At 48.0% G+C, this 19,983-nt stretch overlaps 1 protein-coding gene across 1 annotated transcript in view; it reads right to left on the reverse strand.

The window, feature by feature from the left end:
• Positions 1–497: 497 nt before the first annotated feature.
• The window catches only part of LOC140393656 (acidic mammalian chitinase-like), a 268,331-nt gene continuing 248,845 nt past the window's right edge, over positions 498–19,983 (reverse strand). The window contains exons 6-12 of the mRNA XM_072479938.1: positions 19,946–19,983; positions 18,215–18,339; positions 13,587–13,710; positions 13,292–13,474; positions 5,708–5,824; positions 4,810–4,945; positions 498–1,195 (exon numbers count right to left, since the gene is read on the reverse strand). The exon at positions 19,946–19,983 is cut by the window's right edge and continues 128 nt beyond it. Of these exons, the coding sequence (XP_072336039.1) occupies positions 945–1,195; positions 4,810–4,945; positions 5,708–5,824; positions 13,292–13,474; positions 13,587–13,710; positions 18,215–18,339; positions 19,946–19,983 (974 nt within the window). The 3' untranslated portion in view covers positions 498–944. The remainder of the gene's footprint in view (positions 1,196–4,809; positions 4,946–5,707; positions 5,825–13,291; positions 13,475–13,586; positions 13,711–18,214; positions 18,340–19,945) is intronic.

The following is a 19,983-nucleotide window of genomic DNA, read 5'->3' on the forward strand; positions in this document are numbered from 1 at the left end:
AGGAATTCATCTGCAAGAATTAGTTTCCAATGTAACAGTTCAAGGCAGAGACAGGGTGATTTGGAAAAGAACTCAGAGGTGGTGGAGTTCCCGTGCCTCTGGTGCTGCTGCCTTTGTAGATTGTAGGTCACGGATTTGGAAGATATTGTTGAAAGACGGCTGACGGGTTGCTGTAGTGCATCTTACAGATTGTATATGGGACTGCCGCTCTGCACCAACGGTAGAGGGAATACATTTTCAAGGTGGTGAATTAGGCACTGTTCAATCTATCGGTCTTGCCCCGGAATTTGTTCCTGCTCCTTGAGTGTTGTGGAGCTTCAACATTATTTTGCTGCTGCTTTCTTTTGTTTGGGTGGGATATCAGTCTAACTTTCCGAGGATGAAACTTGTTCATTGAACCAGGCTCACACCTGAGCCTTTCTGGGTGAGTGCAAATAAATCTGAGACAGGGGGAGTTTAATATCCCAAACAAAATACCCCAAAGTGTCCAATCCAAGGTTATTTAAATCTTTCAATTTATTTTGTTTTGGTTCTGAAAGATAAAACCTTACAGAGAGGAAATAAGACCATTTTAACAAATTAAACAATGTCATTGTTTACTGTATCTTGGAGTGATTTGAAAATCACACAATTATGTTCAGCTGTTTTGTTGGCACCATTGCCCCAGTTTCCAATGAGAAATAGGCAAACAAGTTTCATTTGTGTGATTCTCTGCCAATGTATTTATTAATCCTAAAAATAGTTTGCTCCTAAACATGTAATTTATCACAACAATCAATTTAATAATATTAAAATAAAGCTGTGGTTACCTCAGACACAATCTGAAATCTGGTAACTACAAAGACAAACCGGCAGATTAGCAAATTCATTTTGCACCGTTTAATGTTCATTCATGTTTTGAGGCTGTGTGTTGCAAATAAATGTATTTTTTACCTTCACATTAATTAAGGCCAATTGCAACAATTACAATTCTGGTCAAAGACCAGACTTTCAGCACATATCATATGATGGGTTCGTCCACTGTGACACTGGTAATATTTACTAAGATCAGCTGGATCGGAATATGACCCATCAACCTTGCCTTGGCAAAATTCGTGGATTACAGTAATAACAGTAGTTACAGAGCCGCTGAATGAGGTTGTATTGACGGGTGTGGCTGCGGGCATTGGTATTGTATCTGATGATGGCTTACATTCTGTAAAAGAAAATATAAATTAGTATTTGAATCATTTCGATCATATTCTTTTGATAAATCTTTCATTTCCTTGTCAGACTCAGTTGCTTCCACGGATAATTACACTGTGTCAACAGGATAAGCTGCACAAAATGTGGCAATACACCAATAAACTTCAAATCAGGAAGTTCTCTTTCACACCTATTTGCATTTGCAAAGCACTTTGAATGAAAAAAGTGCTGCCTGGAGGTGGAAGGTGATGAGATTGGATACATCCAAGGGGATTGAAGCTGGGGAGAATGGATATTGTAGGAGCGCTGGCTATAATCTTCCTGTATTCTCGAGGCTGGAGACTTGGAATGTACATCCTTGTTCAGAAAAGGTCGTGAGGATAAACCCAGCAATTACAGAGCAGTCAGTGCAACATCAGTGGTGGGCAGGCTTCCAAACATAATTGGGCGGGATTCTCCGACCCCCCGCCGGGTCGGACAATCGCTGGGGGGTGGCGTGAATCCCGCCCCCGCTGGCCGGCGAATTCTCTGGCACCGAAAATTCGGCGGGGGCGGGAATCGCGCCGCACCGGTCGGCAGGCCTCCCCCCAGAGCTTCTCCGGCCCACGATGGGCCAAAGTCCCGCTGCTGTCATGCCAGTCCCGCCAGCGTGAATCAAACCAGCTACCTTACCGGTGGGGGGTGCGCGGAGCGATCTGGCCCGGGAGGGTGCCCCCACGGTGGCCAGGCCCGCGATCGGGGTGTACCGATCCGCGGGCGGGCCTGTGCCGTGGGGGCACTCTTTTCCTTCCCCTCGGCCATAGCCTCCGCGATGGCTGATGCGGAAGTGACCCCCCCCTGCGCATGCGCGGGGATGACGTCAGCAGCCGCTGACGCTCCCGTGCATGCGCGGACTTCCGTCCCTTCGGCCCCGGCTGGCGTGGCGCCAAAGGCCTTTCCCGCCGGTATTCGAGCAGGGACGAAGTCCGTGCCACGCCGGTCGGGGGTTGTTGACAACGCCTGCCCCCGGCAATTCTCTGAGCCCTCTCCTGTGAGAGTGTCAACACCGTCACAGAAATCGGTGAGATCTTCACCATCTTGAACATGATTTTCAGCAACGCAAAACCGAATGTAAAGATTGACACTGGAGTAAAGTGTAACTTATTGTGCAGCCGAATGCTACAGGAGCTGGACCCATATTCAGCACCGGTCCCAGTACTGAGGGATTTTATGGCAGACAAACCGTTGATGGTGCAGCGACTCTCCATTGCACAGAGGGAAGTTTCAAATTTCACATATTCAAGAAGAATCTAAGGTCACTGCGGAGTCTTCGGGACAGCATGAAACTGGGGCTTATCCAACCGGTCCAGAGGTACAGGCTCTGCAACACCAGGCCCCAGAAATGGGAGAGTAGAGAGACCTCTTCAACCGTGACGTCTTTGGTAAGTTACCAGTAATATATCACATGGGACTAGATGATTCTATACCACCAACAGTCTGCACTCTGAGAAGAATATCGAGAGCCATGAAGCAGGAAGTAGACAACGAGCTGCATCAGATGACAACACTGGGCGTCCTAACTCCTATAGACGAGGCCACAGGATGGGTTTCAGCAATGGTGGCTGCAGTAATGAAGGATGTCTCGGTCAGGATGTGCATCGACCCAGTGCACGTGAACAAGGTGTTGCTCTGACCTCAGCACCCTCTGGAGACAGTGGGACAGGTGACAGCAGACATGCCAAATGCTCAGGTGTTCAGCATCCTCGATGTGAAATGCGGGTTGAGGCAGATCCCATTCGATGAAGAAATTCAAAACGAACCACATCCGTGTCTCGGGTCCGCAGATTCTTTGTTTGCCTAATGGGATCTCCACTGGCAGTGAAGTCTTCCAGCGCTGCATGGAGGTAAATCCTGAGAAATCATTGTCAATGACATCCTGGTTTGGGACCGTGCTGTGCAACAACATGATGGACGTATTTGTCTCATTCTCGACAGAATCAGGACCGTACTGCTGAAACATAACCCTGCGAAGTGAAGATTCTGGGTTAACTGGGGCTCTTATGTGGGTCATTTATTCACAAACAATGGCGTAAATCCTGATGCAGCCAAGACAATGGCTGTGCGACAAATGGTCATTCCCGGTGGACAAGTACGCTCCATGCTGCTTCCTTGTAATGACAAATTATCTCTCTCAGTTTATTCCTTGTTACAGTGAGGGCACTGGGCCTCTTTGATCGCACCTCAACCAGGACATTGAATGTTGCTGGCTGGAGCACCACACAGGGTCTTCAACAATCTCAAACCGGCACTCTCAGACCCATGAATGCTAGCACAGTGGTTAGCACTGTTGCTTCACAGCGCCAGGGTCCCAGCTTCGATTCCCACGTTCTCCCTGTGTCTGCGTGGGTTTCCTCCGGGTGCTCCGGTTTCCTCCCACAAGTCCTGAAAGACGTGCTTGTTAGGAGAATTAGACATTCTGAATTCTCCTTCTCTGTACCCGAGCAGGTGCCGGAGTGTGGCGACTAGGGGCTTTTCACAGTAACTTCATTGCAGTGTTAATGTAAGCCCTCTTGGGACAATAAAGATTATTGATTACTATTAAAACTTTGACAGTCGAGCACCCGTACTTATATCAGCAAACACCTCCCAGCATGGACTTGGCCCAGCCTAACTCCAGGGTGAGAGACCAATGTCGATGCATCAAGGGTCCTCGCTGACACTGGGACCCATTATGCTCAGATCGAATAGGAATTCCTCGCTCTGATTCTTCACCTATCAGAAATTTCATGACTTCATATATCGTCGCCTGCAACTGTTGAAACGGATCATCAGCCACTCGTAACTCTTCTTAAAACAGCCTCTTCACACTGCGCCTGCACCGAATGATGCTAAAGCTACAACATTACAACCTCAGTGTCATCTACAAGTGTGGGAAGGAGCTGTACTTTGCTGGTTCCCTCGTCAGAGCCTTCCTACCCACAACAGACCAGATAGATCATGAGGGAAACATAGACATCATGACATTAGAGGTGTTGTCCTTTCGTAGAACTCAGGAACTCAAAGATGCCTGACAAATGGATAACATCATCATGAGGTGCTGGCCAGGGTCCTCAATGGAGCTTCCCATGAGCTCCGCACATTCTTCACCTCCAGGGATGAACTAACCATTCAGATGGACTAATATTCCGTGGCCAGTGATTCACCATCCAGACTTCTCTTCAGAGGCATTGCACAGAACAATTTCACCAGGGGGATCCCAGGTTGGAAGCTACCAGATACAGGGCCAAGGTTTTACTATACTGACTCTCCATGTACACTGTCAGAGAGAGGGATGTTTCCAGGTGTGCACCATGCAACGCACTGAAGCTTCATTAACCATAACGAACCGTCACATTTTCACGAGATCCTGGGCGTTCCATGGTCATTGACAGCAGCTGACATCATCAAGTGGATTGGTAAACAACATTCAGTTTTAGTCATATTCTGGGTGGTTTGAACTCGAGGGAGCGGGGTGGGGGGGAGCGGGGGTTGGCGTGGGGGGGGTGTGGGGGGTGGCGGGTAGGAGATGCGATGGGCTAAACCTAAACAACATTCTCACCATCCAGCTCATAGAATGAACCGGCCCCAAGAATAATTTATACAAACCATTAATGCTCAGGAGTGTCTTCAATGTGTTGATCAAAGGGTAAACTCCTTCACTGCATTTAGATCCACTGAAATCATCCAGGTCCACAGTCCACACCATAGCACCGCCAAAATTGTTATCCTTCAACCACTGAACCTGCAGATGTAAAGATATCAAAATATCAGTAAGAAGAGTTCATTAAAATGGGCATTTTATTGGCGACCTCATGCTTTTCCTTGTCATTGCCTGTGAAATATATTTATTGGCTCTAACATTCCGCTCCTATACGCCTGAAAAATATTCAGTTCCTCGTCAAACAAGAGAGTTTAAAGGATGGAGACCCTGGATACTTTTATATTGTTTTGAGATTTCTTGGACCTCGCCTGTAGGGGAGGAACAATGCATCAGTAAAAATTTGACGATATTAACCAACCAGTTTTCATAGAATTTACAATGCAGGAGGCCATTGGGCCGATCGAGTCTGCACCGGTCCTTGGAAAGAGCACCCTATATAAGCCCACACCTCCATCCCATCCCCGTAGCCCCACCTAACCTTTTTATTTGGACACTAAGGGCAATTTAGCATGGCCAATCTACCTAACCTTTGGACTGTGGGAGGAAACCGGAGCACCCGGAGGAAACCCACGCAGACACGGGGAGAACGTGCAGACTCCGCACAGACAGTGACCCAAGCCGGGAGTCGAACCTGGGACCCTGGAGCTGTGAAGCAACATTGCAAACCACTGTGCTACCATGCTGATCGACGGATTTTCAAATGGATGATTGAGAAAAGCTCCATTGATTAAAACTAATAATTAAATAAAATTATTTATTGCTGATCTGTGTTGATCGTGAGTGCTATTGGACAGTAAATTGAATACATGTGCGCGATAATGGAGACAGATTTCAAACACGTACTTTGGTTATAAAGCTCTGCTGATTGTCATATCCAACCCATTGATTGTCCTTGAATGCATAAGGAACCAGCTGGTCTTCAATCATCTCTATGGTAGCAATTTTCAAAAATGTACAGACCTGTCAATCAAAATCAATAAGCATTGTTAATATATTGACCAGATTAACCCTGTTTGCCCTGAGTTTCAGTCCTATTTCATTGAATCATGGAATCCCTACAACATAGAAGGAGGCCATTCAGCCCATCGAGTCTACACCGACACTCTGAAAGATCACCCTACCCAGGCCTATTCCCCCGCCCTATCACCATAGCCCCACATAACGTTTGGACACTAGGCCAATCCACCTAACCTGCACATCTTTGGACTGTGGGAAGAAACCGGAGCACCCGGAGGAAACCCACACAGACACGGGGAGAACATGCAGACTCTGCACAGACAGTCACCCAAGCCGGGAATCGAACCTGGGACCCTGGCGATGTGAAGCAACAGTGCTAACCACTGTATCGGATTTTGAGGCCATACCGAATATCTTCTCAAGGACTTAAGTACACCAGAGTAGTAGGATTGAGTCTTCTTCATTCAACATCAGACCGAAATCTGATTGGCATATTCCCATATATTACCCTGGTCTCCTCATCAATATTGACTGCAAGGTTTCTTTTCCAAGACTGCAGAATTTCAATCATACTCACACAGGATCAACAACACAGAGTGTCACAAAATTCACTAATTACTTAGATTCCGCTGAAATCAGAATTTTTTTGCCCTGGAGAGACTGAAGCATCAAGGTGGATAGTTGTCTTACTAAGGATAAAGTCTGATGAGTGTAATCAATTGGTATATATATTGTATTTTATATTTGTGGCAGTAATGCTAATAAATGCCTGGGTTAAACTATCTATATTTGTTGCAGTAATATTATTAAAGAATCCAGATGAAGGTATCCAGACCTTTTGTCTGCTACAATTGTAATTAAGAGGTTGTAAAAGGTCAGATTATGATTGATTCTAATCATTTACTTGTTTACCTATAGAAGGTCTAATGCAACATTGTTATGGTTGCTGGAGGTTCCCTAGAGAGTAGATAGTGACCCGGGGCCAGGATCGAACCTGGGTCCTCAAAGCCGTAGGCAGCAGTGCTAATCACTGCGCCACCATGCCACCCTCAATAAAAGATATTTAATTGCAGCCAACACTTATTACAGAAAAGGAATGTTGAATATTTAATGAGTCGCATTATCTTTTTAATTCTGAGAAACTTAATCACAATGGGATAAGGGAGTTATCATCTCATGAAGTCTTTTTTAAAGGAATATACTGTAGACGTTTCGAATTGTCAAACTTGATGATGCAGACGTTAACATTTCTTGTGCCTTGCGAGTAAATATTGTCATGGACAGGGTTCCCTGTCGGAATGGGCGAGACATGTAAATTTCCATTGACTTCAGTGGGACAGGAACGTCCTGCCTTTGGCAAATTGCGAGCTGCCCCTGTGGCGGGAGCCCTGCCGTGCGCGGGGGCGGGGGGGGGGGGGGCTGTGGGGGGAGGGGCCGTGGATGTGGGCTGCTGGAAAACCTCAGCCTACACTCAGCAGTCCTTTCAGGATTGTCTTGAAGGGATGGACTTTCTGACAGTCATGACAACAGTTGTCTCGTTACCGGGGGTGAGTTTATTCAATTGGGTGACCCGAAAAGGAACAGGTTTGGAGACCTTACACCGTTCCAGCCTCCAGTTCCCTACAGGAATGGGTGGTGTTGGCCTTTGCCCCGTCTCCCGTTTTGCAGTCAGCATTTAGAGATCAATAGGGAACAAATATGGTTCCCTTACAATTTTACAATATGACTCCTGACAATTGCAGTTTCCTTTCCAAATATGTGGATTGATTAGGCACACCCAGTTTATTGTTTCAGGATATTCATCCTGAGGGGTTTAAGCCAAACACCTTCTTTGGTTCAGTAAGGCCCACACCATTCAGGAATAATTTTGGATGGTTTCAGGATGGATGTAGTCGAAACCTCTTACTCTGGAATCTATCCTTTTGTCCTTCTGAGGCAGTGAGACCGTTTTTGAACAAACAAGTCAGATCTGGGGCGGGATTCTCCGCAATCGGCGCGATGTCCGCCGACCGGCGGCAAAAACGGCACGAAGCAGTCCGGCATCGCGCTGCCCCAAAGGTGCGGAATTCTCCGCACCTTGAGGGACCGAGCCCTCACCTTGAGGGGCTAGGCCCGCGCCGGACTGATTTCCGCCCTGCCAGCTGGCGGGAAAGGCCTTTGGTGCCCCGCCAGCTGGCGCGGAAATGACTTTGTCGTGCGGCGCATATGCGGGGACGTCAGCGGACGCTCACGGCATCCCCGCGCATGCGCAGTGGAGGGGGTCTCTTCCGCCTCCGCCACAGTGGAGACCATGGCGAAGGCGGAAGGAAAAGAGTGCCCCCACGCCACAGGCCCGCCCGCGGATCGGTGGGCCCCGATCGTGGGCCAGGCCACTGTGGGGGCATCCCCGGGGCCAGATCGCCCCACGCCCCCCCCAGGACCCCGGAGCCCGCCCGCGCCGCCTTGTCCCGCCGGTAAGAGAGGTGGTTTGATTCTCGCTGGCGGGACAGGCATTCCAGCAGCGGGACTTCGGCCCACCGCGGGCCGGAGAATCGCCGGGGGGGGGGGGGCGGCGCCAACCAGCGCAGCGCGATTCCCACCCCCGCCGAATATCCGGTGCCGGAGAATTCGACAACTGGTGGGGGCAGGATTCACGCCAGCCCCCGGTGATTCTCCGACCCGGCGGGGAGTCGGAGAATCCCGCCCCTGATCTCTGGTGACCATCTTTGCAGAACATTGTCCATTTTGTAGAAGAAAAGTCCACAATGTATAAAGTTTAGAAGTTAGGAATATTATATATCTTTACTGGGCATGACAATAATCATATATTGTGGTATTACCACATATCTAGACAGATGCAATATTTACCTTATTATATCATCCCACTGCATGCAGATATTACAGTTTTTAAAAAACTATATTTCTTTTGAAATGGACCCTGGTGAACTGCAAGATGACCGCCAAAGGGTCACCTGACTTTTGCGACTTTCTGGGAAGTTCCAAATTGGATTATTATGGGCAGGAGTCTCCCCTGAATGAACATGTCTAAACAGTATCCAACCAGGTCTGTCATCTAACAAAGGAAGCTGATTGAGACAGATTATCGAAAACGACACGCTGAGGTCATTATCTACCTTCCCTTGCATATCAATTGGTTGTTTACCATGTGACTGAAACGCCTTCTTCACTATGAAAGACCACAATTAATTAGCCTCGTGATTGAAACCACCCCCTGGTTTTTAAATCCTTTCATCCAAAAACTGAGAGACTGTGGAATCTGCCGGCAACATTATAGCGGGAAAGAGAGGCCATGTCATCTTTCCTTTTCAAGACTGTTGAGTCTTAAAGTAATCAAAAGCCTCCTCCAATCTGTGTGGAACATCTCTGATTCCACCCGTAAGAGATTTCAACTCCGGTCACAGCAGCCATTAGGCCCTGTCCACGTGACCTGCTGGGCAGTCTTTACTTGGAAGGACCACGATAGTTAATCCAATTTGGGCCCTGAATCTAAGGGAAATTCAACTCAAGCGGGGAGAGAGAGCTCGGGTGTGGGTGAGAAGATGTGATTAGGTATCCGTCCTGCATTACGTCCCCTCAAACTCCCCACCAAAAACATGTTCTGTGGGAACATGTAAAACGCAGTCCCTTGTCTGGGGTTCTGACCCCCATTTAGAGTCAGAAAGAATCATAGAATAGATTCCGCACAGACAGTGACCCAGGCGGGAATCGAACATGGGACCCTGGAGCCGTGAAGTAACTGTGCTAACCACTATGCTACCTTGCTGCCCTATATGGTTTCATATTTTTGGTGAGGATTTGAACTTCCTACTGTGGTGGTGCCTGTTATGACATTGCCAAATTAGTTGCAAGTCATAGAGGTTCACAGCATGAAAACAGTCCCTTTGGCCCAACTTGTCCATGCCACCCAGTTTTAATAACTAAGCTAGTCCCAATTTCATGCAATTGCATTACTAATGTCTTGTACAAGTTCAGCAAGACTTCCGAACTCCTGTATTCAATGTTCTGACCAATGAAACAAAGCATGCCGAATGCCTTCTTCACCACCCTGTCCATCTGTGACTCCAATTGCACTCCTAGATTTCTTTGTTCTGTAACTCTCCCCAACTCCCTACCATTAATTGAGTAGGTCCTGCCCCGATTCGATCTACTAAAATGCATCACGCCATATTTATCTAAATTAAACTCCATCTGCCATTCATCAGGCCACTGGCCCAATTGATCAAGGTCCCGTTGCAATTCTAGATAACCTTCTCCACTGTCCACGATTCCACCAATTTTGGTGTCATCTGCAAACTTACTAACCCTGCCTCCTAAATTATCATCCAAATCATTAATATAAATAACAAATAACAGTGGACCCAGCACCGATCCCTGAGGCACACCGCTGGTCACAGGCCTCCAGTTTGAAAAACAACCCTCCACAACCACCCTTTGTCTTCTGCCGTCCAGCCAATTTTATATCCAATTGGCTACCTCACCCTGGATTCCGTGAGATTTAACCTTATGCAACAACCTACCATGCGGTACCTTGTCAAAGGCCTTGCTAAAGTCCATGTAGACAACGTCAACTGCTCTGCCCTCATCAACCTTCTTGATTTCCCCTTCAAAAAACTCAATCAAATTCGTGAGACATGATTTTCCACTCACAAAGCCATGCTGACTGTCCCTAATCAGTCCATGCCTCTCTAAATGCCTGTAGATTCCTGTCTCTCAGAATACCTTCTAACAACTTACCCACCACAGATGTTAGGCTCACCGGCCTGTAGTTCCCAGGCTTTTCCCTGCAGCCCTTCTTAAATATAGGCACCACATTTGCTAATCTCCAATCTTTAGGCACCTCACCTGCGGCTGCCGACGATTCAAATATCTCTGCTAGGGGACCGCAATTTCCTCCCTAGCCTCCCACAGCATCCTGGGTTACATTTCATCAGGTCCCGGGGATTTATCTACCTCGATGCGCTTTAAAGCTTCCAGCACCTCCTTCTCTGTAATATGACCTTTTGACAAGGTGCCACACAAAAGGTTGCTGCATAAACTAAAGATGCATGGCATTGAGGGTAAAGTGGTAGCATGGGTAGAGGATTGGTTAACTAACAAAAAGCAGAGAGTGGGGATAAATGGGTGTTTCTCTGGTTGGCAACCTGTAACTAGTGGGGTGCCTCAAGGATCAGTGTTGGGCCCGCAGTTGTTCACAATTTACATAGATGATTTGGAGTTGGGGACCAAGTGTAATGTGTCAAAGTTTGCAGACGACACTAAGATGAGTGGTAATGCAAAAAGTGCAGAGGATACCGGAAGTCTGCAGAAGGATGTGGATAGGTTAGGTGAATGGGCGAGGGTCTGACAGATGGAATTCAATGTTGCCAAGTGTGAGGCTATCCATTTTGGGAGGAATAACAGCAGAATGGATTATTATTTAAACGGTAAGATGTTAAAACATGCTGCTGTGCAGAGGGACCTGGGTGTGCTGGTGCACGAGTCGCAAAAAGTTGGTGTGCAGGTGCAACAGGTGATTAAGAAGGCTAATCGAGTTTTGTCTTTCATTGCTAGAGGGATGGAGTTCAAGACTAGGGAGGTTATGCTGCAATTGTATAAGGTGTTGTTGAGGCCACATCTGGAGCATTGTGTTCAGTTTTGGTCTCCTTACCTGAGAAAGGACATATTGGCACTGGAGGGAGTGCAGAGGAGATTCACTAGGTTGATCCCAGAGTTGAGGGGATTAGATTATGACGAGAGGTTGAGTAGACTGGGACTGTACTCATTGGAGTTTAGAAGGATGCGGGGGGTGGGATCTTATTGAAACATATAAAATTATGAAGGGAATAGATAGGATAGATGCGGGCAGGTTGTTTCCACTGGTCGGGGAAAGCAGAACTAGGGGGCATAGCCTCAAAATAAGGGGAAGTAGATTTAGGACCGAGTTTAGGAGGAACTTCTTCACCCAAAGGGTTGTGAATCTATGGAATTCCTTGCTCAGTGAAGCAGTTGAGGCTCCTTCTTTAAACGTTTTGAAGAAAAAGATAGATACCTTTCTAAAGAATAGAGGGATTCGGGGATATGGTGTACGGGCTGGAGAGTGGAGCTGAGTCCAGAAAGATCAGCTATGATCTCATTGAATGGCGGAGCAGGCTCGAGGGGCCAGATGGCCTACTCCAGTTCCTAGTTCTTATGTTCTTATGTACACTCCTCAAGACATCACTATTTATTTCCCTAAGTTCCCTAACATCTATGCCTTTCTCAGCAGTAAATAGCGATGAGAAATATTCAGTTAGGATCTCACCCATCTCTTGTGGATCCGCACATAGATGACATTGTAGATCCTTAAGAGACCCTACTCTCTCCCTAGTTACTCTTTTGCCCTTTATGTATCTGTAAAAGCTCTTTGGATTCTCCTGATTTGACCCTGATGAAATCTGATGAAAACTGCAGTGTGGTGAACTCAGCCCAACGCATCACACAAGCTTGTCACCCCCACATTGATTCTGTCTTCACCTCCCGCTGCCTCAGGAAGGCAGGCAGCATTATCAGAGACCCCTCCCACTCAGGCATTGTCCTCTTCCAGACCGTTCCATCAGGCAGAACGTACAGAAGCCTGAAGACTCGCACATCCATGTCATAATATACACATCAGTATATGATGGTGCAGAGACACACACTGATTGACACACTGCAAGACCAATCAACACACACAACACAGACGCCAATCACCAGTTAGGGCACGGTCACTATGAAGACAGAGGGCACTAGCTTTCCCGCTCATTTGGGATGCAGCCTCTGAGACAGACAGAGCCCGCAGTCAGTAGCACAAACATCCACCATGTGCTAGCAGTATAGGCTGGTCAGGTTAGGCATAGGTCTTCAGTCAATCTAACATAGTGTCGACCCACAGTGCAAGTATGTTTAACAGCTCTTAGTTAAATAAAATAGAGTTGTACTATTACAAGTGTTGGTAGCCTGTCTATGTTGCTGCTAAGGTAAATGCAGTCTCCACAGATCCAGAGTACCCAACACATCAATCCAGACATAGGAACAGCTTCTTCCCCACAGCTACAAGACTCCTCAACGACTCCCCCTCGGACTGATCTGTTCCCTGTAAGAACACTATTCACGACGCCCTATGCTGCTCTTGCTCATGTATTTGCTTTGTTTGGCCCCTTGTTCCGCACTGTAACCAATCACTGTTTGTCGATGTACCATTTGTCAATGTTCTATGTCGATTATTCTTTTGTCTACTATGTACGTACTGTGTACGTTCCCTCGGCCGCAGAAAAACACTTTTCACTGTACTTCGGTACATGTGACAATAAATCAAATCAAATTAAAATCAAATCAAATGTCAGTGTTGCGAAGCCTTGTGAGGAAAATCCAAGCCTTTGCTTCCCCGCAATTTAATTCTGAATAATTTCTGTTAACCATAAGCTACAGAGAATTGATCTTGTGATAATTAAATCACGTTTTCAGCATAATTACCTCATAGTAGGCCCAGAATCCAGCCTCTCTGGTTAATTGGCCAGCCTGACCAGCTCCAGACACGGGGACACCAACACCTGTTTGGGAGGTGCTGAGGGTGAAGCTACGTCCGTATGTTGCAAATCCAACAACTAGTTTCTCTGACGGGGTACCGTTATCTCGCCAGTATTTCACAGCATAGTCCTGCAAGATAATTCAGCTTTGATGGTTTTATTAAGGATTTACAAACTAAGAATGACTTGTCAGTAAAATATTTCAGCGATGAGGAAGATGAGATCTGGTTTGACATACTTACAACATTAAAGTAAAAAAACTTCCCTCGGTCCTCAGAGCCATGATACAAGGGGCTGTTGTGCCCTGTGACGTTATCCCAGGCCCCATGAAAATCATACGCCATCACACAGATAAAGTCGAGAGATCTGTCGAAAACAAGTCACTGAGTGAAGCATTGCAATGCAAAGTTCTTTTTACCAGTTAATTATAATAATTATAGGGCAGCACGGTGGCACAGTGGGGTAGCCCTGCTGCTTCACGGCGCCGAGGTCCCAGGTTCGATCCCGGCTCTGGGTCACTGTCCGTGTGGAGTTTGCACATTCTCCCCGTGTTTACGTGGGTTTCGCCCCCACAACCCAAAGATGTGCAGGGTAGGTGGATTGGCCACGCTAAATTGCCCCTTAATTGGAAAAAATGAATTGGGTACTCTAAATTAAAAAAATAATAATAATAATAATCATAAATATTACTCGGTCAGTGGTTCCAATAGTTTGATTCCCAGTGGGAGCTCCAGGTTTGCATCTGATCTTTGATGATTGGAGCTAAAACAACTCGAGATGAAGAAGCTTCTTTATTTCTCAGTGAAGCCACCAGATGGCAGTGTTGACTGGATGGAGAATCATGGACTTGATTCTCCATTTGGGAGACTTTGGGCGGGAACCTCTGCTGCCGGACGCCTATGTCGTAATCAGCGATCGGGTGGAGAATCCCTTTTTACCACCGAATCGGGAGGCTCCACCCTTTCAAAATGGCATCATTGGGGAGTACGCCGCACGCCGCTGGGACGGCCTTAGAATGTCACCTGAAGGCGCCCCCCCCGATGCTCCGCCCCCGATGGGCCGAGTTCCCGACGGCGAGGGGCACGTGTGCTCTCAGTTTTCGTCAACCTCGTGTGGCAGCTGCGGACTGTGTCCATCGCCGCCACAATTAGGGGGGGGCCATGCCGCTGGCCGGGGGAGCTTCGGCGAGGGCTGGGGGGACTGGTGAGGGGTGGTCCTGAGGTAGCGAGGGGGGTCCCATGGGGGCACTATCTAGCAGGTCGAGTCTGCGTCTGCATCTCAATCACCCTGCTTTGAACCTAACCTCAATGTTTATAAACATCTCGCTATGACTGACAGCTCCTGACCACACCTAAAGCTGTTAAGTGCTTTCTGCTAAGAAAAAGAGGAAGTAAAGGCAGTTCGCTCCTAGTTGCCAACGGGGGACCAGAGCATCGGAACGGGATTGGCGCTTCCCTTTTTGAGATACCCCGCCGCATTAGGAACTCTGCTAGCGGTGGTGAATGGCAGAGAATCCCCCCACCACCCCATTTTCTCAGATGATAGGAAATATCAAATGACTTTACTGTAACCCCGTGTTAGGGACTGGATTCTCAGCAATGTGGATCACGATCGTGCAGCAAATCGGACGTCTGGCAATGAACCAATCATTGTGCTCCGGACCCCATGACGGCGGGATTGGGGCTAATACCCATGCGCCAGCGGGAGGATCCTAATGGATGCAACTGGATCCGAATGGATCTGAATGACCTATTTACATCCATGAGCCCGGCACCAGAGTTTCCAAGATCGCCCGATTCTCCGGTCCTCTGGGCTAGGAATCTCGTGGTCGAATGGGGGTCACTGGTGAAACTTACCAGCATGGCCCTGATGTGGTGGACCTTGCCGTGGGCCAAGGGGGTGACCCCCAAAGGGATTTGCCCCAAAAGTCTACCTGAGAGCCACCCTCCCCCACAATGCACAAACTGTCCGCCTCTCCCTAACAGACCCTCCCACAGCCCCCCAAAGTCCCCCTTAAATGGAAGAGACCCCCTGAATGGGACCCCCCCCCCCCCGAGAGCCCAAGGTACTGCCGCTTCTACAGGAAACCAGTTTAATCCTCGTCGCCAGCTGAAAAGGACACAGGGAGTCTATATTGAGTAAAATAAAAAAGTAAGTTCATTTAGAAGAGCGATATGTAGACGGCCCGGTGGATCCCATCCGGATTCTCCGTTGGTAAGTACCTTACTGTCTGACCTCTGATACAGTGATTAATGAGATACCTGCACCTAGCAGGGGAGCCAGTTCTCCGCAAGGAACACGGGGAAGCAAGCATTCCCATTCCCACCCCATTGGTCCCGTGCAGGATATTGCAAATATGAAGCTCTTGATGTGGAGAACATTGCTGGGCATTCACACTGAGAAGCTGGGTGCAGTGTCTGACCCCCCAGTCAACTTGGCAGAGGGCACTGCGTGCAGCTTACCCTCTCAGTGGCTCTTGCTCCATCACCCTGTAGTCCAGGAGAACCCGTGGCATTAAAACCGCCATACCTGTTGCAGCCTTTGTCCGTACAGATCCCTTAATCCTCTACACTCCCTGGGAGGATGCTGAAACACTCCTTGCCAAATCCAGTAAAATATCATAAAAACCGGGCAGAGTACCTCCACAGTGCAATGGCAGGAGATATTCTAAATTATTTTATCTGAAAATCGAGTGCCCTTTACGAAGTGTTCATACAGAACCTCCACCCCTACTGACCCTTGCATGTTTTTACCGAATTAGCAAGCGAATAAATACACTGGACCTGTATGGTCCAAATTTGAACGTTGAACGACACATCAGCTGCATGTTGTTATTCCTGCTGTGTTTTTGATTGATTCTAAGCTAGCCAATAATATGGGACAGTAAGAAGTTTTACAACACCATGTTAAAGTCCAACAGGTTTGTTTCGATGTCACTAGCTTTCGGAGCGCTGCTCCTTCCTCAGGTGAATGAAGAGGTATTTCTACTGTGCTCACCCCAGTCCAACGCTGGCATCTCCACATCAATAATATGGGAAGCATTGTTAAAATTGGTCACATGCTTGAATCGCTGATCAAATGCATGGTGGCGGGTCAGAAGCTTTGGAAAAAATGACTTAAAAAGGCCATAATTGGGAGGAAGGAAGAGGTCTCGAAGATTGAATCTTCAAATCATTCAAAAACTTTGGCTGCTTTTCAGAAAGAAAGGGAAATTGCTTCATTTTTAAAGATTCTTTCTTGTGGGTGTCACTGGCTAAGCCAACATTTATTGCCAATCCTTAACTGCCCCTTGAGGAGGTGGTGATGAGCCATCTTCTTGAACTGATGCTGTCCATGTGGAGTAGGTGCTCCTGTTAGGCGAGGAAGGATTCCAGGATTTTGAACAACGACAGTGAAGGAATGGCGATTTTTCTCCAAGTCAGGACTCGGAGAGGAACCGCCAGGTGGTGGCGCTCTCATGTACCTGCTGCTCTTGTCTTTCGAGGTGGTAGATGTCATGGGTTTGCAAGGTGCTGTTGAAGAAGCCTTGGTGAGTTCCTGCAGGGCATGGTACACAAGCCACTGTCATTGTGCATTCACCCGAGGAAGGAGCTGCACTCCGAAAGCTAGTGATTCCAAACAAACCTCTTGGAGTTTAACCTGGTGTTGTCAGACTTCTTATTGTGCGTCACTGTAGAAAAGTGGGGTTAGCACAGTTGCTTCACAGCTCCAGGGTCCCAGGTTCAATTCCCGGCTTGGGTCACTGTCTGTGCGGAGTCTGCACGTTCTCCCCGTGTGTGCGTGTGTTTCCTCCGGGTGCTCCGGTTTCCTCCCACAGTCCAAAGATGTGCAGGTTAGGTGGATTGGCCATGCTAAATTGCCCTTAGTGTCCAAAAATAGGTGGGGTTACTGAGTTACGGGGATAGGGTGGAAGTTTAGGCTTAGGTGGGGTGCTATTTCCAAGGGCCGGTGCAGACTCGATGGGCCGAATGGCCTCCTTCTGCATTGCAAACTCAATAACAAACTATGACTATCAGTGATGGAGGAAGTGGATGCTGATGTTTGTGGAAGGGGTGCCAATTAAGCAGGGCTGCTTTGCCCGGATGCTGTTGAGCTTCTCGAGTGTTGTTGGAGCTGCTTTCAAGTGGAGAGTATTCCATCACACCTCAAAATTATGCCTTGTAGATGGTGGACAAACTTTGGGAGTCGAGAGGTGAGTTATGGGCTATAACATTCCTAGCCTCTGACCTGCTCTGGTAGCCACAGTATTCATGTGGCTGGGTCCAGTTCAGTTTCTGATCAATGGTAACCCCCAGGATGTTCATAGTGGGGATTCAGCGATGGTGATGCCATTGAATGTCAAGTGGAGCTGATTAGATTCTCTAATGTTGGAAATGGTCATTACCTGCCACTTGTATGGTGTGACTGTAACTTGCCACAGACTGCTGCCCAGGTCTTGCTGCATTTGGACAGGGACGTCTTCAGTTTCTGAGGAGTCGCAAATGGTGCTGAACATTGTGCAAACATCCCCATTTCTGACCTTATGATGGAAGGGAGATCATTGATGAAGTAGCTGAAGATGGTTGGGGCCTAGGACACGACCCTGATGAACTCCTGCAGTGATGTCCTGGAGCTGAGATGATTGACCTCCAACCACCACAACCGTCTTCCTTTGTGCCGGGTATGACTCCAACCAGGGGAGAGTTTCCCGCCTGATTCCCACTGACTCCAGTTTTGGTCGATGTCCTTGCTGTTACGCTCAGTCGAACACCGCCGTGGTATCAAGGGAAGTCACTCCCCCCTACCACTTTTTCACAATATATGAAATAATCTATTGTAAAAGCCTCTCCCAGCAGTTGTAAGTTTCAATCTCTCTACAAATTTTACTCACCGTGAAATGTCCGGTATGTCATAGGCAGCGTCGATGGTGTCTTTTCCAGCAGCCACAGCAGCGGTTAACAACAGCCTGGCTTTTCCCGTCGTTTCTGACTCTGATTTAAAGGCCACCAGTAATTCCTACAAATGATGAGTATATTTTGATTTTTAATGATGATAAACATTATCCAGAATATAATTACAGTAGTCACAGCCCCTGTGACCCTCTGTTTCACTTCAGTTGCGGCCACTGGATGTGTCAATGAATTCATGTACACGACACCACTTGCACTTCCCTGTGGCCCTGGTCAAACTAAACTATTTCAGTGTCGCTCTTTGGATGGGACGGGATTGTACCCCCTCTCACCCCCACCCCCGCCGCCCCCAACCCCCACCCGTCCCCCGTGACATGTTGTCCGGGGATGGAGAAGGTTTCCCATTGGCCCCCGGCAGGACAGGTAGAGCCTCCCTGTGAGAAGGACTGGAAAAGCTAACGACAGAAAATCCTGACACTACTCAGCTGGTCTGGTGAAGAACAGGAGAATAGGAAGAAAATAGGAGAAGGGAAATCTGAGCTGCTCCTCCTTTCAACAAGGTGATGCCTGATTGGACCATTGCCTGGATTCCACTTCCCTAATGTTCACACAACCTTCGACTCCCCCCTGACACTTCACGAGTATCAGCCTTGAGTGTTCCCCCTGACAGTCCCCACCACTCTCTGTGAGAGGAAATTACTCCTCATCTCCTTCAACAGGCAGCCCTTCACTTCCAAACCATGCCCACTACTTCTAGATTCCTCTCCTTCATCTGAGAGTTCGAATGAAAGATCATTGACCTAATTTGTTAATTCTGTTTCCTTCCCCCTCCCCCACCCCTGCCCGATACTGTCAGACCTGCTGAATGTTTTCAGCAGTTTCTCTATTTACAGCATATTTCCAACATTCACTGTCATTTGCTCTTGCGGATGCAGTCTTGGTTTATTCATAGATTTCATAGAATTTACAGTGCAGAAGGAGGCCATTCAGCCCATTGAATCTGCACCGGCTCTTGGAAAGAGCACCCGACCCAAGGTCAACACCTCCACCCTATCCCCATAACCCAGTAACCCCACCCAACACTAAGGGCAATTTTGGACACTAAGGGCAATTTATCATGGCCAATCCACCTAACCTGCACATCTTTGGACTGTGGGAGGAAACCGGAGCACCCGGGGGAAACCCACACACACACGGGGAGAACGTGCAAACTCCGCACAGACTGTGACCCAAGCCGGAATCGAACCTGGGACCCTGGAGCTGTGAAGCAATTGTGCTAACCACTATGCTGCCGTGCTGCCCAGGTTTAGTGTCACTTGCAGCATTTTGTAATTTTGTAATTCCACGCTGTCTAACGCTTTGAGCAGGACCAGAATCTTATCCTAAGGAAGATTATCGGGGTGTGGATGGGGAATGTGGAGCTCAACACAAACAGATCAACAGATCAATGGCAGAGTAGGGTCGAGGGGCCGAGTGGCCTATTTTTGCTCCTATTTTGTATGTTTGCAGGAAGAGACACAGGGCTGGATTCTCCACTGTCGGGAGTCTCCGTTGCGTCGGCAGCCCGAGGGTTTCCCGACGGCGTGGGACTGCCCACAACGGGAAACCCCGTTGGCCGGCGGGCAGGACAGTGAGCCCCGCCCATAAGGTTTTGTTGCTGAAGATAACATTCCATAACATTACATTAAAGATGATAGTCTTAGACCTTTCACCTGAACCAAGGCTGTGAAACGGCCTTTGTCTTCCGCTG

This window comes from Scyliorhinus torazame, chromosome 17, assembly GCF_047496885.1.
Source record: "Scyliorhinus torazame isolate Kashiwa2021f chromosome 17, sScyTor2.1, whole genome shotgun sequence".
In the NCBI taxonomy this organism is placed as follows: domain Eukaryota; kingdom Metazoa; phylum Chordata; class Chondrichthyes; order Carcharhiniformes; family Scyliorhinidae; genus Scyliorhinus; species Scyliorhinus torazame.